Consider the following 24,891-nt stretch of genomic DNA (forward strand, 5'->3'; position numbering starts at 1 on the left):
ATCTAGCTATCTACTTCCCATGGTCGCAGATACGATTCTCACACTATGAAGACATTTATACTAATGTCAAGGAGTAGGTATACAAAATAAATGTATTTAAATACTTCTATCAGTTGTTTAGTACCAATAGTATAAGCTCTGTTTATTTTCGAAGTCGTTAATTTAGCACTATAAGTCAATTGTTCTGTGTTATTATTATTATATATGTATATTTAAGACTAGATGGTGAAAATTTCAGAACGTAAATGATTGTTAATAGTAGGAATTAGTAATCCAATACTAACAATGTAGAATGTCGGTCGTGCTGATCATCTGACTGACACGTGACACCGCCCCTGGATTCCTAGTTAATTCCTTCACTGGTGCACCGCCAGCGAATATTGGGTGCGCTGACGTGTGCACCATTCCATTATCATGAAATAAATGAATGCATTGAAAAAATTAGATACTACATAAAAATATATAATTTATTGTCATAATAACAATCTTATAACTAATAATAATAACAATGATCTAATATTTACATTTACATGAATTCAATCAAGTAATGCAAAAATCAATTGCAATTTCTAGGTATGCATATAAGGCGGATTCTTAGATGTTTATTTATATATATTTGTTATAGATTCAGTCGTGATCCTTCAACAATTCATCTTCTAGATCTACGTCCTCAGCTTTCCGTTTTTTAGCTCTCGGCCGCTTGCCGTGCAGCATCTCCAATTTAATCTTCTTAGATTGCTTCTTTTTCTCCTTTAATTGCAATTTCCTTTTGGCTGCTCTCTCTGGATTGTTCACTTTCTCTTGCAGTAATATCTGCAATTATACGGAAAGTATTTATACAAATTTCTAACGGTAAGAATTGCTATAATAAACTAAGGGCGAAATGTGGTCAGTGTACTTAGTGGCATTAATATAGTCCTGATCTATATAATCTCTTTAGCAGGTTAAATTTTGTATTTTGTATATTACTAGTGGTCGCCCAATGGTCGAATTTCGGCCATAATAAATTTACATTATAAGTTTGAACATTATTAAGGTTCTATTGTCAAAGACTTCTACGCATAATTAAAAAAAAATTAGCATTCTCTACTTTATATAAACTATAAGTGTACGGAATGTAATACTCTTCCGTTCGCGCAATTTTTGTAAAAAGGGGGTTTAAAGTTTAAATTTTTGATTCACATATTAATATACATAATAAAATAGAAAATCCAATATAAATAACGATTCTGAAACGATACTACATATATCAACAAAGCATACCTTTTTCCGCTCAGCCCTCTTAATATTCAACTTCATTTGGACTTCAGAAACCATTTTTCCATATTCTATATCTCCTATCTTCCGTCTCAACTTCTTGCCAAGCCTTCCCGCCAGTTGTTTGGGGAGCGACGCCGGCGCCTGCGCATCTCCAGTGGACAATTCCCGTACTATTGGTGGTAACAATACGCTTACGACTTTATTGAGTTCTTCGGTTTCTAATATACCAATTACGTGCATCCACATTGTAAATACAGACGATCTCTGAAAGATTAATATATCAATATATTCGACGGTCTCGGTGGTCACGTGGTTTCGTATACCGCTTTACTATGGATGATCGCGGGTTCGATTCCTCGCACGGTGTTTAAATTATATTATTGGGCTCTTGCACAATGAAAAGTTAATGACAAGTAAGTATTTAGGCTAAAAACCTGTGTTCAATACCATAAAATCAAAATATCTTTATTCATGTAGGTTTATTACTCTTATGATTTGTCAAAAGCTACCATCAGGTCGGAGAGCATTCGAGCTAAGAGACTGCCTATAATACTTACAATATTCACTGAATTGGGAGCCTTAGCGACTTCCGCGTTGATAGCTTTTCTCGTTTTGAATAGTATCCACCTTATGTTGACCTTATGACCTTCTGTATGTTCGTCTTCGTCTGTATTATTTCCAATTTTGAAACCCGACATTGTGTGGACAAGTTTAAGAATAAGGAACAACACTGCTGTCACCTGAAAAAAATAATAATATATAGAGGGCACACATTTTTTCTCGTTCCATTCAAACATTCATGGACATTTCCTTCTACTTTTTCAAATTCTCACAACCAACTCTCTTTCATTATATATTTTGTTATGTTATTGACTTTCTCTGGAAATGTACTATTCATTTTATATTACATACTAGCAACTCGCCCTGGCTTCGGACGGGTGTACATGTATTATATATACATATAAAACCTCTAGAATTACTCTATCTATTAATAACAACCGCTTCAAAATCCGTTACGTAATTTTAAAGATTTAAGCACACATAGACACAGACAGCGACAGCGACTTTATTATTTACTATGTAATAATAATGAATAAGTAGTTTATTAATAAACAAATAAAAGCAGATTCTTTGATAATAACATCTGAAGCAAAATATGTATTATTGTTTTGATTTTTAATTAACATTCATTAAACTTATATGTGTTTTATTATTTAATTTGAATATTAATCTTCCGGTTCTATGATGGTAACAGTAACCCTCGATAATATACATGAAAGCTTCAACCGAAACACAGCTTACAAAGCAAGCTACTTGGCGACTGAAATAAGTCGGTCCACTTTTTTTAGTCTGTCTTTGGTCTATAAAAAAGAACAAATGAGCGTAAACAAAAACTAATATTTTAGTATACTGTACATCTCATAAATGCTTTGACACCTAATGGTTACCCATTGAAAGTATGATCTCATTCTTATTTAACAATGTTTCATTACACTACATTTAACTAATAATAAAAAATACATACTTGTTCAGACATTTCCTCAGTCACGTTCGGCGTATACTGGGCACAAAGATCTAATACAATACTCCTAATTGCATCTTCTGTATCGTAGTATATAAATCCTCTTTCAGACTCCACTTTTCCCTTGACAATCATGTCTAATTCCCCAGGATCCACAGAAGATATTATAGCACCAAGTATCTTAGCTGCTTTCAGTCTCACCCAAGCGTGAGGATAAGCCAGTAACGCTTGACATTGCTGCGCTAACTCGTCGAAATCATACATGTGTTTCTTACTTTTCATACTAGACTCGCAATGTATTGTTATTGCGTCGATTAAATTCATTATCTGTATTAAGCTGTGATCTCTTTCTTTCAGCTTGTCTTCGTCAGTTTTGTCCTCGGATTCTTCCAGCCGTAGTTTGACGAAGCGACCTTCAGTTACGTCATTACTAAGAAGTAATATTTTGCTGCCTATTATAGACAGGATGGGGTCTAAGCGGTTCTTGAATTCTTTTTGTTCGACGTTCACGAATCTGATGCTCAATTGAGCTGCGAGCTCGAAATGTATCGCCTGTAATGTTACAAATAATAATTAATATGTAATAATAATAATAATAGTACACGTGGACAATTCAACAGCGCCATCTCGCCATGTCGTCATATGACGTTGCGCCTCATTTGTCGCTATTTCGGAGGACTAATTATAATTGAATTTGTATTTTATTTTGAAACTTTGACATTCTGTGTTGATTTATTTATATGTTCGCCCATTTAGGAAAATTGTGCTTCAAACCATCTGTTTATACTATGATAGTCGCAAACCAGAATCCGGGCCGTCTGATGGTCAACTATAGCCTATAGACCTCGAAAACACCAAGGATATTATCACTTCAATAACTAAATCATCATACTTGTTACATATATTATACAATATTTACAACAAACCTGCGTATCTTCAAAGAATTTGAGCACCAATTGGAAGAGTTTATTCCTCTCCACGAGGGGAAACCTCTTAAGCATCGCTTCGATACAAGCGGCAGCTGACGCCCGACATTCCGGCGCTGGATCGTTTAACATTGACGCACCCAGAGCTAACAGTAGATAGTCGCCTTGCTTCGAAAGTTGCGGCTACAATATTAAATTAAATAATGGAAACTCTTGCTTGAATACACAAATAAATAAATATCTCAGGACACATATTGCGCCATCTAGTCCGAGGCTAAGTGGAGCTTGTGTTAAAGGTACTAGACAACTAAAGGAATACATACGAGTATGTATATGTACATTATCATAAAAAACCCCAGACCGATACAAACAGTTCATAACTAGAATATGTTGTGCCGTGCGAGGAATCGAATCCGCGACCATCGGAAGATTTAGTATAAATCTTCTATCGTAGGTATCGCCTTTCACTTACCTCAGACTTAGACTTAGACTCGCAAGGAAGTGCCATATTACAAAGTTCTCATTATAAAAACAAATAAATACTTACAAAAGGTAACTTATTGATGATCATATCCAAAAACTTGAGGGAGGACTCTCTGCCGTGTTGCAATTCGTAATTGAGTTGTGAAACAAAGAACTGGACGTACTTATCCATTCGTTTTCCAGGTGAATAGTTAGTTAGGTAGCTTACAAATATTGTACGTGCTTCATCCCTGTAAAAGAAGTATTATTACTACGATCACAGACTTTTTTGGGCACTTATTTATTCTTAACTTCCTTCGAAAATGCTCTCAAATCAACTGTATATAACAATAAAATTTTACTGTAATTAAAACACTTTAATTGAATTATTCCAAAATTTAAAAGTTACTATAGTCCAACGGACATTGCCTTAATGTAAAATAATATTGTTCACTTTTAAATAACACGCTTATTTGTGCTATTAATGTGGTACCAAACCAATGATACCAATACTTAGATTATAATAATTAGATTGTAAAAATTCTGCAAATTTCACCTATTTCGGCCACCAAGCAGCTGGCTTTATAAGTCTTTGCAGGATATCTAATTCCTCTGGAATGGCAATGCATATGTGGTATCACGGATATCACGTGATAACGTGATATCCCTATATTGGCGACGGTTACTGCTTAACATCAGGACCAGCTTGTTTGTCATTCCAATTACCGTACAAAAAAATTATTTACCTTGATCTTGCCGATTCGCTGAGTATACAAATTTTTGAGACTTTCTGCAACACCTCATGGAGTTCGGTCGATACCAATCTAGCATCTAGGATTGCTTTAAGTAGAGCAAATGAATTGGCTTGTTTCTCATCATTCTGACAATCTTCTTCCGCATACAATAGTAGAGTTTTTAATTGCTCCGCTTCTAATTTATAATATTTTACATTACGTACTAATGCAGTCACTGCCTGTAAATTTTATGCTATTTTAATCGATAGATGGAAACGTAATGAAGTAAGGTCTAAAGTGAAATTCGCAGTATCAATAAAGAAACTTTACAATGAAGATGGTAGATTGAAATTTAATGCTAATGAATGTTAGACACTATTTTTATGATTTTATCTACTAGTTAGAATCTTTAAACATAAAGATTCAATCCAAAAAATACAGTTAAAATATTTATATCTCATATTTTATGGAATAAAAATATATTTATTTAATTACCTTAAATGCGTTCCTCACTAAATGATAATTGTCATTTTGCTTACTGATTTCGAAAGTCGCATATTTATGCAATATCATGAATATCGTTTTTACAATATCCTGAACCATTTCCTCTAAAGTCGGTGTACTGACTCTGATTGTCCACAACGTCGATATGCACTTCATCGCAACAGTAGTTACTTTGACATGGTCACTTTTCAGAGCATCCACCAACAATGATATCAATGGATCTACAAAGGCTCTACAATCCATTCTTGGGGCCTTTTCTCTTTTAAGCAATATATACAGTATATTCAAACTGAATTCCACCAATACATGAGCATTGGCTTTTCCAGATATTTTAACATTTTTTGCTTGAGCTTCCCTATTGCGTTTTGGGATTTCAGGTATAATAAAGCAATCTGGTTTCGCGCGTATCATCTTTTCCCTCTGCGCCTCGGTGATCACTCTCTTCGGGGCGTTCAATACGAATTCTGGTATACTCTCTGACGCTATACCATGAAGAAAAACAAATAGTGATTCTATTTCAATGAACTTATTTGTTACCAAACCACTAGAGATATGCAGTAATGCTTCTTGTACTTTTAATACCGTTTTCTTCGAATGATGCTTTTGCAGAACCTCTTTAAAAGGCAATAACAGGTTTATGAGATAGTTTTCAGTTATATTCTGTGACACAATCATCAATGTAACATAACTTTTTTTACTTGGCTTTGCTTCTGGTGTTTTATAGTGTAACTTATCTATTTCTTTCTCTTCAGACAACGCTCCAAAAAGATCGTTTGTGCACACATCAAGAATGTAATGAAGATTTTCATTCAATTCCCCAGACTTGAAATCAGATTTCAAAGCATCTAATACTGTATGAATGGTGGCCACTAGCACATGAACTTGGAATCCTCTTGTCAGTAATATTGTAAGGTGTTCAAGTAAAATACCAAGATATGAAGTTCCGACAGTGATCATAATTTTCTTTACGATATCCCTTGCCGCTATTCTTACTTGTTTCAAAGGTGATTTGAGAAATGAGCAAAGTTTTATAATTATTCTGTAAAAAACAATATTTTACAGTGCATTACTACTCATTTTATGACCTGAGATGGATAGGCAAAGCAAGCAAGAAATTAGCTTTATCGGAAACTTTACAAACTGTGGTATGCATCTTTATTATTATCCTTCTGTACAGAAATTAGTAGTATATTGTTAAATAAGGGTCACCATATAAGCTAAAGTAGGTTGAGAAAAATATCCGGCAAAGTGGGGAAAAATGAATAATTTTCGTTACTATACATTTTATTTAGTCAGTTGGTTGTATTACTATTATCACAGATAACATAATATATTATTGTAATAGTTGACCAAAAACAAATAATAACATAAAAATATGTACCAGTTCTGTTTCTTGCAAATTTTTATATATAAGTAGTATATTGATTTTGATGATTTTTAGCAGATTAATGTTGATTCAATCTTATCTGGACATCCCTTCATTTGGAATCATCTCTTATTTATATTGTATCACTTATCAAACTGTGATCGTTATGTTATCGGTGCGTCATTATCATAGAAAAACCAACACAGAAGAATCTAAATGTGTTTGTTTTAAAACTAGTATATTACTCACCCTGGCAGCTGATGTCTGAGCAAATCTCCAGGTAATCGCTGCAGCAGCTTTACGAGGGCTAAAGCAATGGGCACACGTAGCATATCTTCCTCCTGCCGCTCCAAACCCATACGGCGACGATTCAACTTATGAGACTCTTCGTGATCAGTCATTTTGCCTATTGCCCTGTATATGAACATATGTTTCATTAAGGTATACAGTAAATTTTATTGGAATTTCTCCAGTAGTTTTAGGAACAAACATCCAACCATGACAAATTATTTTCGTGTTCATAATATTAATATTGGAGATGAATAAAATAACTTACCGATTCAACTGAGGAAGCAATCCAGCAGATAGAGACTTGATAATTCTTTTAGCTACGGAAGGAGAGACACTTGTTATCCTTTCAAAAGCTGGAACATTATTTACATCTCTGAAAGTTTCTTCTTCCTCAAGTTCCTTGTCTGCTTCTTTCAATTCATTTTCAATATTCACTTCTGCAACTTGTTCTTCTAAATTGCTTTGATCTTCAGTTTTATCTTCTTTATCATTATCTACTTTATTAGTATTTTCATCAGCTTTTAACTTTGTTTGAACTTTTCCTAATTCCAAATTTGCGATTAATGCTTTAGGTAACTCAATATTCTCAACCTTTGAAAAGTCGAAATGGAATGCATCAATAACTCCTATAAGTATACGAGTTAACTGTTTCTGATGTTCTGTAGAATAACGAATTTTGTTTAAATAGAGTTTTAGAATAACTTCATAGTGATACCAAGGAAGTAATCTGCAGCATGTAGAAATCACATCTATGCATGCATCTATTAATGTATTCTTATCAGTGTATTTATCATCACAAATATACATAGTCGCTAAAGGTAAAATGAAATTTGTGAGAGTTCTAGGTGTATGACATTTAGTTAATTTCTTTGATACTTTACAGAATTTTAAGAGCGCTCTAACTCGTCTATGCATTTGCAGATGACACATATTGTCAAAGAAATCTACTTCTCTATCCTCATTATTTGTTAACTGTGCCAAATCTGATATGACCACATCGACGTCTGGACATTCTCTAGCCAGGTTTCCCAATAAAGCAATAGATTCATTTCTTAAAATTTCATTTTTGGAATCTCTAATTCCATTAGATATCAGAGACAGAACGGTATCACGAACAAGAAATTGACCATCAGTAGTCGATCGGTACTTCATAAGCAAGTTGGGTAATATTCTCTTCAAACATAAGGCAGCGCTATCACGTAACCCAATATCTTTCTCAGTGCGAATGAAATAAAAACAATTATTAACAATTAATATTGCCAGATCAATATCAATTTGATTGTTTTCTGATAGTTGATATATTGTTTTATAAGTATCCAACCTCCTATCGAAATCCGGCTGTTCAATCCATCTTTTGTTGTAAGCATTCATTTCCGAAACTACATTAGCTAATTGACTAAGTACAACATTTGTTTTCGAATTTTCAGAAATAGAAAATAGAAGTTTTATAAGCAATTTTCTAACTTCAACTGGAGAAACTTTATTAAATAAAACTGCTATATGCTTCAAATATACCTGTGGATTAGAGCTGTGACCTAACAAGTTTATTATTGTAGTGACGGCATATTCCATATTTTCTTCCGCCATATTCATACAAATTTTCTTTACCAATATTGGTAATAATAGATTCAATAATTCATCACATAATTCTGGCTTCGCTACCAACTCTGTAACTCTTGATAGAATCAATAAGTCTCTTTTATTCACTGTATTGGACTTTGCTGTATTTGCAAATCGTCTTTTCATCACTTCTAATATAGAGGCGACATGTGGGATCAATATTTTACTTCCGAAATTGATTACAGTTACTCCCTCAGATTTTTCAACACTATCAACAAATACATTTTGAAAACATTCAATAGGTGGTACTGCTGTATCTTCTTCATCTTCAGTTAGAGTAAGAAGTTTTTCTATCATATCAAGAATCATATTAACTACACCTGGACTAGTTTTTGAAGCTAACAAAAGTTTAAAAATTGATTGCAATGGACTCATAGAATCGTCTTTTTCCGAGCATACAATTAGTAAAGTGTAATATCTAGGATTCAGGCACCAAGTATTGAACAATTTCAGTATTACAGTTGGGGTGTGAATACCATCAATATGTAGTTTTGGAATCAATGGCCACAGTACTGTATCATACATAACATACAATTCTTCTTCATTCCATACATATTTATCAAATTGTTCAAACATTTTTCTAAGAATACTTACAGATACAATTCTGAGATTTTTCAAAGTTTTAACGAAACCAATATGAACTTTCTCACCACGAGCCAAAACACTTCCTAATGTGGAACATATAGCATAATAGACTGTGAACAATTGGCCTAATAATGCATCCTTCATATACCCTCCAAAGTACTCTATTACAACTTCAAATAGATTCAAAACACTGTGAAGTTTGCCAGGACTTACAATAGATTTCAAATCTAAATTAGTTGCAATATTTTCCAGAATTTCCTTTGGTTTCATTGTCATGTACTGTCTAAAATGTGAGAATGCCATTTCTAAAAATATTTTTAATTCATTCTCATTACAGCCGGCTAAATATCGCAATACTAGTGATCTTCTCGTTTGTCCACCACCTTTTTTATCCGCGCCTAATTTAGTTGTCATCTTTCCATACAAAATTCTCAAAATAATAGGCACAACATGTTCTCTATCTTCTGGTTGAATACTTTTTGAATCCTCAGTTATTTTAAATTGAGTTAACTCATCTTTAAGTTTGTTTTCATCTATTAAATTGTAAAGATTGCTTTTGTAAGGAATAACACTTTTATTTTTGTAATTCAAAACACAATCTAATGCATATTTCTGAAGCCCTGGATTCTTATGCTTTAAAAATTCCATGTAGAGTTCCCAAAATATAGGTTCTTTATAAAGAGCTCTTGGGTTCTTGAACTGAGCTAATACTTGCATTACACCAATAAGAGTTTTAAATATTATTTTCCCAGACGCAGTTTCTTTAGGATTATCAGGTTCAACAATTTCTTCTGTATGTTCTGGGTTCTCTTCATCAACCTCTATTTTATTATTATCTCGAATTTCGACATCAATTTTCAAAGCATTAGTATTATCATTCCTTTTATATTCATCCTCAATAAAGTTCAAGAATAATACGACTACATCACGATTTCTGGCTTCGCAAGCTTGTATGCAATTCGTCATAATTTTCAATATCAAATTTCTGTAATTATACAAGTCAGGTCTTTCTGAAATGCTATTATAACTTGCATACAAATCTATAAGAACTTCATAATTGCTTTCTATTTCATTATCAAATTGAAAGGTTTTCAGATCTCTTTTGGCATTTACAAATGACGATTCCAATGCTTTGTGGAAAGTGGGCCAGAATTCGTCAACACTTAGAGAATTTCCATAGCCAGCTATGAACTCAGAAACTGGCTCCCACAATAACTTAAAGTTAATATATAAAACGCCAAGCATATAACTTAAAGGAAAATATTTAAAGTTTGTTTCCTTTGTCAGTTCATACTGAATGGAGTTAAATGACATCTTTTGCAACATGTTTATTTGACTTCTATATTCCTGGATGGAAGGATTAGTGGATTCAATCGTGTAACATCTACTGAAGACTGAGAAGCGCTCTACATTACCCCCTACTTCTACAGTCTTATTCAATTCTTCAACATTTTCAAATAGCTTATAAATATGTGTAGTTAATAAGCGAACCTGAAATTACACAATGAAATTAAACATCTAAATGTGATACATATAAATATATTACATTATATATTTTTACTATTTATAACCTATTTAGCTTTCCGAGGGTGGATTGTAGTAATATATTTTATTAATAATGAAAGACGGCCTATGTTAGACTGTTAGTTTTCTATAGGTAAAATAAAAATTAGTTAAGTATCTTTTCAATTTATGTATAATCAAAGAATCTCTGAATTGCTCTGCAAGCTACCTATGTAAAATTCTAAAATAACATTTTCATAGCTAAATAATACTAAGGTGCCTATTTCTATTTATATACTATTTAGCTAAGGTCTAATGGAAAATTAATACTTACAATGTGGAAGGGAGATGACACATTACTTCTTAAATATGAATCCACCAATGACAAATAAGCATATGTTAATCCATTCTCATGTTCATATGCTGTCAAGTATAAATCTAATAAATGCAATGCACACACATAATTAGGATCTGCAGCACAAGGCAGTACTGCAGGTAACAATACTTCAATATCACATATCTCTTTCAATCTCTTACAACTGGATATATGAATAGCACTCTCCAAAGAATTTGCTATTATAAATAGAATCAATCTGCCGCATCTAGAAATAGCAGTTATGTCACAATGATATTTATTATATTCCGGCTGATTTTCAATATTGTAAGTCAACAATATATTTAGTAATTTAGAAATAAGTCCACAGATTGTCTTTAAACATCGATTTACATCAATTTTTTCTACATGTGGCAAGCAAAACAACACATTCATTAATTTCATTGGACTCTGCACAATGTTATGAATATCATCATTGAGAACACTGTCAAAATGTTCCATGAAATGTGGAAGACATTTTCCAAAATCTATTGGGTACTTGACCCAATCAAAAAGTTTTATACCATTTTTAGATAATGGAGACTTCTTCAGGCATATTTTAGTTAGAGTACTCATTGCTTCATTGTCGAAACCAGACTGTATAACGAAATTCAGAAATGGTGGTAAAATATGCATATCAAACTGAGGATAATCAATCACATTTCGAACAAAATTAATTAAAATTGTAGGATATGGTAGCGGGAGTAGAACTTTAACAATTATTCCCGCATGTTCTTGAGACAGTGATATATTTGATGACAGAAGTAGTAGTGCTCCAATCTGTGCACACACTTCCAGTACATTCTCTGATGATTGTTCACATATTACCTTCACCAAGAGTAGAACAAATTGTGGTGGGTTTGTCAAATATTTTCCATCATTGTGTTCAATGATTTGACCTGCGAGTCTCAAAATATACTCTAAACCTTTACTTTCATCATCTTTCAATACATCTTCACAGAACTTTAGTGCACTTTCCCAGAATACACTGTATTCTTTTGGTGCTATGGTTTGCAAACTATCCTCAAAAGTTTGAGTGAGTACCTTGAATAGAATATCTTGGTGTTCTTTATTATCTTTCAGGTGTTGCAGTAATACTGGTAAGAAAACATCTATACAGTTATGAAATTTACCACTCACACCTCTAATTATTTCGAATATGAGATGTCCACATCCAGTTATTGCCTATAACAATACAAATTAATTAAGAAAGTGAAAAGGAAGGAAGTTGGAAAATATTTTCAATATAGAGCCGAAATAAATAGATAGGGTAGAGTAATAAAAATATAACTACAGAAATGGCATTGCTTATAGGACAGTCATTCTGTCAAAAGTTTTTTCAAAATATACTGTATATGTTTTAAAAAACTTTATGCAGAATTACAAGTGCATGGAAAAGATACTGGTCATTGAAAACTATAATGAAGAGCAAACAATACCCCATTAACTTAAAAAAGAAACTTTTTAATACCTGTATCTTACCAATACTAACATACGGATGCCAAACATGGGCAATGACCAGGAAAAATATGCAAAAACTAGTAACATGCCAAAGGAGTATGGAGAGAAGCATGTTGGGTTATAACAGGAGAGATAGAAAGAGAGTGATGGACATAAGAGTTCTCACAGGTTGGGATGAAGTTACAACTAAAATAAAAAGGTTGAAGTGGAAATGGACAGGTCACACACTAAGGGGAGATATGAGATGGACGAAAACTGTAACTGAGTGGATTCCCCATCATAAAACGAAACGAAAAAGAGGAAGACAGTACAGGAGATGGTCTGATGACCTTAGAAAGATTGCCGGCCCACTGTGGCTCCGATTGGCAAAAGATAGGAACACATGGAAAACACTGGAGGAGGCCTTTGTGTCTAAAGGACACGTTGACTCAGAGACTGATGTGCAGAATTAGAAGTAACATAAAATGTATATATAACTAATATTTCTTTTATATTTTAAACTTTTAATCAAATATTATGATAGCTTGTATAATTTTGTGTCAATTAATAAAGGCTTTGAATTTGAATTTGAATTGAATTGAATTGAATGCAGAATTATACTTAATATATAAAGAGTGTTTTTTTAATTGTATATATTTTTTAAAGAATTTGTTGTGGTTGTGGTATCGGCTTAAGACTTGTATTTCAATAGTTCAACAAATGGTTTCGTTTTCTAATTGTTTATGGTTTTAGGAAATATGTTTGTTTATTTTTTTAAGCAAGGTTGTGCAGTTTTTTTTGTTGTATGTAGTGCTACCCACTTGAGTATTAATCTAGAAGAAACTAAATATACTCACATCTTCATTTCTTTTCAAGTAACTAAGTAATAGTTCGATGAACTTTTTCTTGTCTCTTATATCACGAGTAACAAAAGCAAAGCTTTCAGCTGCAAAATTGTTAATGTACTGTGGTTGATTATCACTAAGGAGTGGTATAATTCGTTTTAGTACAATGGCTATATCTTTCTTCAAATACGGTTTTAAAACTTTGAAAAGAAAAGCTAAACATATTAGTGTCCATTCCAACCTCTCTGCATCTTTTGTGTCCAATAATTTTATAAGTATGTCTAGAAATCTTGGAAAATATGGGTAAAAGTCACTCCTTAAATCCTTTGCTATAGAAACAAGAATCCTGAAAAAACATGTTCATTGTTTATAATAAAGATATATTATTTGCTGTTCCTCATTTATTAAAAAAATATATAGAATATTTTAACTAATGTCAAAAAGATATAGTTATGCAAAATTTATTACATTCAGGCAAGTTAGGCTTGAAAATCAAGAAAGTCTACTTTGAATCAAAATTTTTTATTTATTAATTGGCCAGTATATACACATGTAGATATTTAAATTATGAATGATATATTATATTTAATATGATTGATTAATTATATAAGAAATATTTTAAACTTACTCCAGCAATGGTTGAAGACAGAGTCCATCTTCCAGTTTTAAATACCTCTCCAATATTACTACAACATCCTCTTTGCGGTGTACTAATTGTGGCACAGTTACTATGCCAAATACTTCCTTCCGGAATCTTTTAAAATTTTCTGTCAAGTTAAGTCCGTACCATTTCTGTAGTGCCAGAGAGAAATGTGTTTCATTTTCATCTGGTTGTTTTGCATACACATGCTCAATGTGATACAGAGCCGCATGGCGGATGTCTATGCCATTGATCCTCTCGGCAAAAGGGATAAACTGGAAAGTAGACAAATTTATTTTAAAAAACATTCTGATTATGTACATTTAAATTTTTTCTATAAAAGTACTCTCGAAGTACCAAAATTAAATATTTATATTAGTAGTAAGATTAATTACCACTGTTAAAACAATATTAACTAGATTTTACTGAGTACAAAATTAAATATGAAAATTTATTGCTTCTTAAAAAATACAAACATATTGGTTTCTTTCAATATAAATTTATAGAATGTCATTTTTTTAATTATTGATCATACTAAATAACTCTTAAAAATATACATTTTGGCAATGGGTAAATTATCATTATCAATGATTATATCTATTGAAGTTATTACTGAACTACTATAAGCGCCTTAACCTTAGTAATGATAAGGTTAGAAATTTACAAAGTTTGTTGATGAATTACCCGAAATGTATTCGCTGTTTTATGTTTTACTGGTTTGCTCTTCATTATTTAGACGACTCTTCTATGTGTGTTATTGTTTATTCGCAACACCAATAATACCGCATCGAAATAAACATTGGTAAACTTTTAATTCTAAATTCTTAAAAATGTACAAATTTGACATCTGATCTGACAACTGATTCTAACCAATCAACCATAATCCGAACACGTGCTCCATATAAAAAGAAATTTTCAGTCTTATTGTTAAGGAATAAGGATTATTTTTAATTCAGCCTAAAGTAGTCATTGATAAAGAAAACAATTCTTTTGAGAATTCAAAATTAAGAATTCTGTCCTTTTTACGTTACATTTTTTTTAAATATCATATATTATAGTATGAGAATTATTTTTAAATAGTAATTTACATATCAAATAAAACTTATTTAAGAAGTCGTAATTTCTCGGTTAACATTATTTTGTGGCATCCCTTTGATAATAATCATGCCGTGCGTCATGATAATGTGAACAGGAGGAAGTATTTTGTTGAATCTTTTCATTCGTTCTTTCTTTTGGCGAATGGATTTTTATTAAATGATGGAATACTGTTCCTTTACTGACAGTTTTATTTTTGTTTTTTATTTAGGGTATCTTAATTGAAATACGAGCGAACAAATATTTGTTTACTTTTGTGAGGCATCAATATAGTACCTTTTATAATTTCTTTTAACGTCTTATTTCTCTAATATTTGTATTATATTCAATGCTTGCTAGGATTGTAAATGCGTTGCCGTTCGGCTTATCACAACAAATAACTAAACTTTACTTCCAAGGTTAGTACAAGTAGTTAAGTAAATATTTACATTATTTTCGTTGTACACCATGTTTAACTAAATTTATTACTGTGCTGTATAATTTCTTGTGTATGCTTAGCTAGGAGACTAACTTATTATTATTTTAATAATAGGAATCAGTAATAAGTTATTCAATATTAATGAACGCTTTAAAATAATGACGACACTACTATTATATTTTTGCACTTGTAGCACTTATTCGTAACCAACGAGAAGCTCATAGTTTTCAAGAACATCACGAGTACAACAATATGGATGTTAAAATACTGCCTGCACTCCAAGATAACTACATGTACCTGATTGTGGACAAGGCGACTAAAGAAGCAGCTGTTGTAGACCCTGTAGAACCAAAAACTGTGTTACAAGCGGTGAAGGAACATGGGCTAACTCTTACAACTGTCCTAACTACACATCACCATTGGTAAAACTTGATTAATGATTATGTACTAAGATAAGTGGTCATCCACAAATTCCATGATATTTACTTCCCCTCCTTGTTATCTCCCTTTCTCATCATAGCTAGTCACATTTACGAGACCCCCTATCCTAGTGTGACATTACATGATTTGCAATTTTTGTTATTTAAGTTTAAACAATCATCAATAAAATTAGCATATACATACCACTGGAAATAGAAAATCTTAATCACAAAGTTAGAATATTCTTTGTTTAAATTATCTACAATTTTTTATTGTAATTAATATTTTTTGTTGTACATGTTACAGGGATCATGCTGGTGGTAATGAAGACTTAGTTAAGTTACATCCAGGTCTTCAGGTATATGGAGGGGATGAACGAATTGGAGCATTGACAAAGAAGGTCGAACACAATACCAACTTTAACTTAGGACGCCTTAATGTACAGTGTCTGTTCACACCATGTCATACTTCAGGTCATATTTGTTACTTCATAACAGCTCCTGAGGAGGGCAATGATTCTGCTGTGTTTACAGGTAAATACATACAGACCTTTATTGAATGACTGTGACTAGGAACCTTCAATTTTTGAGGTTCCTTTTATTGTGTGAGGTGTCCTCCTCCTGTTTTTTTAGTAATTCACTAGACAGTGTTTATCATAGCTAGATCGAAGATAATAAAGTATTGAAAATTAATATGTTATATTGTAGATAATACACGGTATAATACTGCATATAATTCATAAATTATTTCAGTTTTCAGTTTCACAAGATAGATTGTAAACTATCAGAGTTTATAATCTATTTATGAGAGTAAAAAGTATAATTAGGTATGTTTCTTTACAGGAGACACTTTATTCCTTGGTGGCTGTGGAAGATTCTTTGAAGGCACTGCTGATCAAATGTACAAGGCTCTGATCACAATTCTTAGTAATCTACCTGATCAAACCAAAGTCTTCTGTGGACATGAGTATACTCTGCAGAATTTAAAATTTGCACTACATGTTGAGCCAAAGAATGAGGAAATACAAAAGAAAATCGAGTGGTCTGAGGAGAGACGCCAGGAAGGGAAACCTACTGTGAGTTCATTTATAGCAATATTTTTAATCTTATTTAAAGAACTAAGCTGAATCTGGCTGAACAATGTTTTATCATATTGTAAATTGGTTGGTCCTTGGGAAAATTTCAACAAATGGGTGGTGGTACCCATGAAGGTCACAGGTAACAGTTGTCTCTTAACTCTATAATAAAGTTTGTGTTTGAGTCATTATTAATAGTATGGTTTCCAAGGACTACTGGAGACCCATTGCTAGCAATGCATCATGTCAGCCTAACTTGTACACTGTCCCTACTGGATGCCATCTAGTTAATTCCTGCAAAATTTGCCATTTTCAACTAACTGACTAGACTTTATCCTTCACTGGTGCTCCTCCAGTCTACACCATTAGCATAATGGAGTAGACTGCTAATGCAACTTTTCATATTCATCCATTGAAAAGTATTAAATTTGTATGTATGAATCCCATAAAAATGTAGGTTGCCGTAAAAGTGAGTTTATTAAGGTTTACTATAGCCTTTTTATAAATGCAATTTTTTTAATCTCTTTTAAAATATATTTTTAATTGATTGCTTGAGTGTTCTTTTGTTCAGGTACCATCAACAATAGGTGAAGAAAAATTATATAATCCCTTTATGAGAGTGACAAGGTCTCCAGTGATGCAGCACGCTAGAAAATCAGATGGGATAGAAACCATGAAAGCCATTCGGCTTGAAAAAGATAATTTCAAAGGTTAAAATGAAGATTTTTCTCTGACAGAACTTGGCATTTATTACTTTTGGGCACAAGATTATTATTTATTTTTGTTGTTGTAAAATAAAATTTTATATGCAAGTGTATTATTATATCTTTTTTTATGACAATTATCTACATATAGAGAAATATGAAATTGTGTAGAGTGAAAGATTATATATGTATATATTACTTGTATATTGAGAGCCTTGGTGCTCAACATTTTTATCTCAGATTCCATTTGAATTTGCAAACATTTGTCATATATTAGTATGATTGTTTGTATCAATCTGGGGTTTTATAGTATCACTGAAAACTGTTGTTTTTGTGTAACACAGTGTAATGTTATATAATATATATCAAGTATACAATATTTATTTACAGAAAAAAAAAACATTTTGATATATGAAATTTTTAAAGATTTCAGACTTATTAAAAAGAGGGCTGGCCTATTTTTTCAATATAAAAAACAGGATTTAAATCATAAAACTGTTATTTTATAAAATATTATAATTAAAATAATTAACCTAAACTTAAAGCTGATCATCACAAGTGATTAAGAGCTACTATTAATTAAGTAATGTCACTGTTCTTTCTTTATATATGCTGACATTTCTTCTGCATATTTCTCTTTTGACCTTTCAAACATAGCCACATATACCTGGAAAGAATGATTTTATTTTATTTATTTTTTAATCTCTATAGAAGTACATAAAACACTAAAATGTGACACAGAACAGAAAATACGATCAAATCAATCAATATAAACCTTCAGTTGGAAAAAGTAATTAAATGAGGTTAAATCTTCATGTAAACAATATATGTTGTGTAGAGCAATGTTTTATTGAAATTGATATATCCAATATAATATATGAAAGATTAATATATTTAAAGAAATATTAAAAATGAAGTGGTTTACCCTTTTCTCCTCATTTGTGAGAGATCTCCATCGGGACGCTAATTGCCTTGTAACTTCTTGCTTGGATGGCTCTGATCCCATTTCCGAGTTGGCTTCAGCAACTACCAAGGGACGCTGTTCTTGACAGAATTGGAAGAATGCATTACATGGCTTCTTTGGAGCATTTGGATCTCTCTCAGGCTATGAAGAGTAATACATTTATATTATTCATCTGTTAATGTCCACTCTGTTTCAATCAATATATGATTTGCAAAATATGGATTGTATGTTAATGATATTATATAAAAAACTTGAGAGCAAGTGTACACACACATAAAGTTTTAAATATAATACTTATATTGAACTAATCCTGATACAACAGAATTATATATATATATTTCCCTTTTGTCACTAAAAACTACATATTTTAAATGGGTACTAATACCTTCCATGCTTTTAAATTGCAATGTGCAGAACTAGTTCTAGTACCTTATAAGTGACAATCCTCGGAATGGGTGCAAATACATATCCCACTCATAATATGTTAAATAATTTAGAGCACAATATTCCTCTTTGGAACTTAATATTTACGTATGATTTAAATCCTTAATATTCAATGTTTATAGCATGTCATGATTTTTTTATGTTTACACCTAACTGAGTGCAAAGGGTTATAAAATTGATGATAAGATACTTCACAGTCATATCATAAACAAACATATTTTTTAATTATTCTAATATTATTTCTAGCTTTTCAGCTTTCAAACGAAATTGGTGGCAAATACAGGGGGTTACCTAAAATTGATGTAATTGCTATGACAGGCTATGTCTGTATGAGAGATTTAAGTTCAGTTTTAAGACACCACTAAGTCTTTCAACTTTTGATAAGGCCATCGTAACTTAATTTTGGCTGAATATTATAACGGAAACGATAGTATGAATTATAAATTAATTTCACCTTATCAGCTTTGCTTTTTCTCTTCGGTCCTGGCTTTTTGCCACCAGTAGAATTTTGTTTATCAATAGGTTTTGAAGTTTGCGTTTTAGAACCAGTACGTCCAGGGCGTGTCAGTACTTCAGGTTTCACCTCTGCTTCAACAGAAGCCGTTCGAAAGGCGTCACCGTGCCCGTCCAATCGTTCGACAAGCAGTTTTACGTCCTTACGATAGCGCTTTGTGATTTTCTTCGCCTCATGTATCCTGTAATATTAATAATAATAGATTCAAGCAAGGAAAACACGTAGAGTCTTATTAAACGCGATATTCGACGCACCTATTAATAATTCTTTCATTATCCTGTTGTAACACTTCACATCGTTCCAATAACAACTGATATTTTCGCCTATAAATCTCTTCTTCCGAAGGTAAACTAACCATATCATCGGAGTCGTCAGAAATATTCGAGTTAAGCTGTTGGACTGTCATTTTAATTTATTTTACAGCTTCAAAGTTCAACGAGATCACATTTCTTATTATTTTCAGCTGTCGGCTGTCATTTTTCGTGTAGTTTGTTAATGTTGGTATTACATCACATTCGGATACATTTATTAGTTTTTTAAGAGTCGATAATCAAGGATACATTCGTGTAATATAAAAAAAAATGATTGAATAATAATAATTATTAAGTATTTCTTTATTGTAAATATATTATTACTTATAAAATTTAATAAAGTATATATATCTATCTATCATCGTCGTCGATCTCAAATTGTATTATTTTACTGATAAAGGCTATAACAGAATAGCAGAGAGGGTGGACCCTTACTGAGTTACTGAGTTATAGACCGTTTTGTCTTATTCATTAGTTTTAAATTATATTATTGTATGGGCAACAGTTGTATTAATTTTTGTTTGAGACTAATAAAGATTATTATTATTATTACATGATAAATAATATATACATATATATTTTACAAAAAATTGGCGACAAAGAGACCTAAAATTAATAATAATGTGAAATGTGATCTATATTAATTTACTCTAACATTTTATAATTAGGTTGTGAACTTATTCCGTCGTTACAGTGATGCGCTGTACTTACCCTGATGAAGAATTTTTACTTATAATTAAAACAATTGTCGTAAAAGACAAAAACATAAAGTTCAAATAAGTTAAAATAGCAGACGCATTGCTCAGATAAGAATATAATCCACAAGTACAGTAACTTGTTCTCAAGTCAATTTAAGTTTCTATTAATTTGGAATCAACATGAATATCAGTTTACATTCATATAGGGCCTATTTACATAAGTGTTTTTTACCAAGAGAATTAAGCTAATTTCAGCTATTTTATAATTATTGTTATAATTTCAGCTTAAGCAAAGTTAACACCACGCGGCTAGACAAAATAATATATGATTTACTTGAAAATTACTATGATAATGTTATTATGTTCACTGTATTTCAGTGTTCATGTGTAAAAGGGTTTATTCATAGCTTCCAACATTGCATAAAAACAATACCGCGGGATTTTCAAAAATAGTACCGCATTGTGTTTGCAAACATTTATGTCGAGTACTTAATCACCGAGTTTGCGCAATGGATATGTGTAAACCAAAAGGTTATTTTAGCTTTACTTACATTGATCCCGTGTTTGTAACTTAGATTCCTATTATCTGACTGTCAATATTATTTTTAACATGCTCAATGCAGTGCCAGCTGAATATAGCGTACTAGTGATGATATGGAAATGAATTTAATAATTTAAATCTTATTAATATTAACTTAATAAAAGTATAGGTTATACAAATGCCTTCCAGGATTAGCAATGAAATGGATACCGGCAGTATCGAAACGAACTATGTTTATATATTTCATATTATTGTTTCTATTATACTTATTCTATGCTCTGAATACTTATTTAGTTGACGAAAGAAAGGTAATAATAACCTAAGATAGTAACATTAAAATTATATATAATTAATCAGCATGAATGTATTAATATTATTGTTTTAGCTTACTCAGAAATATTTGTTTTTCAAACGACACATATCAAACTATACAAGCGTCTCAGTGAGATTTGCTTCGTTCTTGGGTATTAATATTGGCGAAGATAACAACTACCAAAGTCAATATCCAGTGAAAAGATTGCCAGATGCTCTTATTATTGGTGTTAAAAAGTGTGGTACACGGGCTTTGTTAGAGTTTTTAAGGTAAGATGTGAAATTTATATTTTTTTTATTAAGCAAGTAATCAAAAGAAATGAAATAGACTGTTATAATACATTAATCTAAAAGTAATAGAATTTTGGAAGATAGAAAGATTTAATGCTACTTGTAAAACGGATTAAACCTGAAATAAATAGTTTTTCTGTTTTAGGTATATTAAATAAATTAAATTCTACTAAAATTTGAAAGCTCTTTTGATTTGGATTGGTCTCAAACATAATTTCAGATTGCATCCAGATGTTAGAGCGGCAGGATCAGAAGTGCATTTCTTTGATAAATATTATCAAAAAGGCTTCGAATGGTACAGGTATGTAATTAGTAGTAACTAAGTTACAACCATACGTACATAATATGTTGGTGTTGGCAAGGCTTATTTGTATCCTACAAAAATGAAGAAATAAATATAAAATTAAAATAAATCTGAATATTATCTGAATTATATTAGGATTAAAAATACACATCATTATCGATCTATTCCTTTAGGAGTTATGTACGATTTATGTGTTTAGAGACAAAATGCCGACAACCATTAAAGGTCAGATTACTATGGAGAAGACCCCGTCATACTGGGTGACGAGATCAGCCCCAAAACGCGTATATGCAATGAATCCTTCGGTCAAGTTGCTTGCAGTAGTGAGAGACCCAGTTACTAGAGCCATCAGTGACTACACTCAGTCGGCAAGGTAAGTCATATAAATTTATTTATTCTAATATTAGAGAGCATCCTGGCCTAGTGTATTAGTATTGGGGACTAGTGTCGCCATACTGTCAATGTTTGGTACAATCACCATACAATAGTATTTTTTATAAGCCGTGATTTAATAAATTTAAAATAGTATAATTCATATGGAAAATATTTGAAAAAATCAAAACACAAAGCTTTAATAAAAAAATGTTTTAGTATGAAAAGTTCAAAAGAAATCTGCAAAGCTTATAAACTGTGTCCCATTTCACTGTCTAATACAAGGCGTACTTTTCTGGAATGTATATATATACATATATACGATGGTTACCACTTACCATGAGGTGGGCCAAAAAAATATATTTCTACCATATTTAATTGTTGTGGTATACACAACCATTTAATATGCAATCTTATTCCGTTGTTGTATTTCCAATTATAAAAAAAAATATATTCCGATCATGTATAATGTGAAATTTTATTCCGTTACATATACGCTTGTTTTAAACAAGTAGCTGTGTATGGTTTTCACTCTAACCATACTTTCACAGCAAAAGACCAAGCCTGCCCCGTTTCGAAGACTTAGCATTAGTGAATAGCACGGTGGGCTGGGGCGGGATACCGTCTGTCGTGGATGCAACCTGGCCACCCGTCAGGTTGGGCGTCTACGCCCGTCCGCTACGCCGTTGGCTCCGAAGGTTCCCCAGGACCAGACTCCTGCTGATAAGTGGTGAGAGGCTCGTGGCAGACCCAGCTGCTGAGATGGCCAGAGTCCAGGTAGTACTTAGTTTTGTAATTTTTCATCATAATTTACTTACATTAAATTTTGCAAAGAAAAAAACATTTGGAGTAATAATTGACGATTTTGAAATAAAATTATGATAAAAAAAATTCCTCCGGGATCCAACGCAGCGGTTTAGCCCACCTTATTTTCCGATGGTCGCGGGTTCGATTACTCGCACGGTACATACATTTGTACTCATGACAGTTGGTTGTTTGTCGATTTGGGTATTTTCTGTGTGTATTATGTATTTACAAAAAAATAAATGTATCCAAGTATTTATATAAGTTGTCTAGTACCCAAAGCGAAACACAAGCTCTGCTTTTCTTGAGACTAGATGGCGTTCTGTGAAATGTCCAGGGGTATTATTATGCTATATACTTCTTAGTATTGCTCCCTTTAATTGAGTGATAGACTTGTCTTTGGGGTGTAAATAAGCTAACAATCACAACTATAAAAGATGTCAAACATTTTTTAAAAGGGAGACAAAAATTTACAACGTACAATTCTATAGGTATTTAATATTACAGCTTTTTGCAGAAATATGCAGGTGAATTATTATACTATATTTTTAACATATAGAGATATATTTTCAAGGAATTCCTTGGTCTGAAGCGCGTGATCACCGACAAGCATTTCTACTTCAACTCGACGAAGGGCTTCCCGTGTCTCCTGAAGTCTGAGAGCCGCTCGATACCTCACTGCTTAGGGAAAACAAAGGGCAGAAGTCATCCACATATCGATCCGACGGCTATAGAGCGGTTGAGGGACTTTTATCGGCCATTTAACGAAAGATTTTATCAAATGTCAGGCATTAATTTTGGTTGGCCATAACATCTGATTGTTGAAGAATTGTTAGCGTTATATCACATCATCAGCCCACTGCAGTCCACTACACGCTGGACATAGGCCTCTCCCAAGGCAGGCCTTCACTGGGCACGATCTTCAGCTTATATATCTTATAACACATGTTGATTTAAAACGTGTGAAATTAGGTAGTCAACTGTGATTTATATTGTATTTGATTGATTTTACTTATATTTGTAGTGAATGAATACTCAAATTTGGGGAAACTATTACTATAATGATATTTAATTCCTATTAATTTAGATAGTACAATTTTACTTTTAAGGATCTAATAGCAAACTAAAATGATATTTATTAAAAAATGTTACCTCCATATCTTCGAGCATTGAAACTTAAAATTTATTAGTTAATAAGTTATTTATAATTGAGTAAAACGATTTTTATTATAAATATACCTGCTACTCGTACATATCCCAGGCCTTTAGCCTAGGTTGAGATTAAAATCAAAATGTCAATACATTTTATTAATGAAACTATTTTAATTAGGGTTTTAGTGAATTAAGCCACTGGCTTTAGCTATATTAGAAAATTGATAGCAATGTAGCCGCTTTCCTAGACCTAATAAGTCATACTAAATAAGTTTTCCATTGTAGTAAGTAGTTATAAATAATTTTTGAAATTTTTGTACTTCATAATTTATACGATTATGAAGTAGCCTCATTAGTGAGTACTTGATAATTTATAGAGATAGTCGTAGGCTATAATAACC

General features: G+C 32.0%; 4 protein-coding genes across 4 annotated transcripts; 2 read left to right on the forward strand and 2 right to left on the reverse strand.

Annotated features, from left to right (window-relative positions):
• Window positions 1-446: 446 nt before the first annotated feature.
• Window positions 447-14,800, reverse strand: LOC131843835 (small subunit processome component 20 homolog). The gene is made up of 14 exons (XM_059192587.1): window positions 14,756-14,800; window positions 14,060-14,346; window positions 13,444-13,777; window positions 11,108-12,331; window positions 7,331-10,761; window positions 7,024-7,188; window positions 5,400-6,447; window positions 4,917-5,143; window positions 4,256-4,421; window positions 3,709-3,891; window positions 2,786-3,334; window positions 1,818-2,000; window positions 1,264-1,524; window positions 447-813 (listed from the first exon to the last, which is right to left on the reverse strand). Exons 1-14 carry the CDS (start codon window positions 14,798-14,800, stop codon window positions 628-630), a joined length of 8,289 nt encoding a protein of 2,762 aa, XP_059048570.1. The 3' UTR covers window positions 447-627.
• A 489-nt stretch (window positions 14,801-15,289) lies between these two features.
• Window positions 15,290-17,832, forward strand: LOC131843861 (hydroxyacylglutathione hydrolase, mitochondrial). The gene is made up of 5 exons (XM_059192621.1): window positions 15,290-15,564; window positions 15,778-16,006; window positions 16,311-16,537; window positions 16,847-17,079; window positions 17,651-17,832. The coding sequence occupies exons 1-5, from the start codon at window positions 15,495-15,497 to the stop codon at window positions 17,792-17,794; spliced, it is 903 nt and encodes a 300-aa protein (XP_059048604.1). The 5' UTR covers window positions 15,290-15,494; the 3' UTR covers window positions 17,795-17,832.
• Window positions 17,833-18,281: 449 nt separating this feature from the next.
• LOC131843865 (uncharacterized) lies at window positions 18,282-20,201 on the reverse strand. Its single transcript, XM_059192626.1, has 4 exons — window positions 19,960-20,201; window positions 19,646-19,886; window positions 18,709-18,888; window positions 18,282-18,450 (listed from the first exon to the last, which is right to left on the reverse strand). Exons 1-4 carry the CDS (start codon window positions 20,109-20,111, stop codon window positions 18,373-18,375), a joined length of 651 nt encoding a protein of 216 aa, XP_059048609.1. The 5' UTR covers window positions 20,112-20,201; the 3' UTR covers window positions 18,282-18,372.
• A 1,251-nt stretch (window positions 20,202-21,452) lies between these two features.
• LOC131843864 (heparan sulfate glucosamine 3-O-sulfotransferase 3B1) lies at window positions 21,453-24,377 on the forward strand. The gene is made up of 6 exons (XM_059192625.1): window positions 21,453-21,563; window positions 21,641-21,837; window positions 22,079-22,159; window positions 22,362-22,535; window positions 23,086-23,311; window positions 23,913-24,377. The coding sequence occupies exons 1-6, from the start codon at window positions 21,453-21,455 to the stop codon at window positions 24,147-24,149; spliced, it is 1,026 nt and encodes a 341-aa protein (XP_059048608.1). The 3' UTR covers window positions 24,150-24,377.
• Window positions 24,378-24,891: the final 514 nt, after the last annotated feature.

The sequence above is a fragment of the Achroia grisella genome, unplaced genomic scaffold, assembly GCF_030625045.1.
Source record: "Achroia grisella isolate CSIRO2021 unplaced genomic scaffold, CSIRO_AGI_Agris_v1 utg352, whole genome shotgun sequence".
Taxonomy (NCBI): domain Eukaryota; kingdom Metazoa; phylum Arthropoda; class Insecta; order Lepidoptera; family Pyralidae; genus Achroia; species Achroia grisella.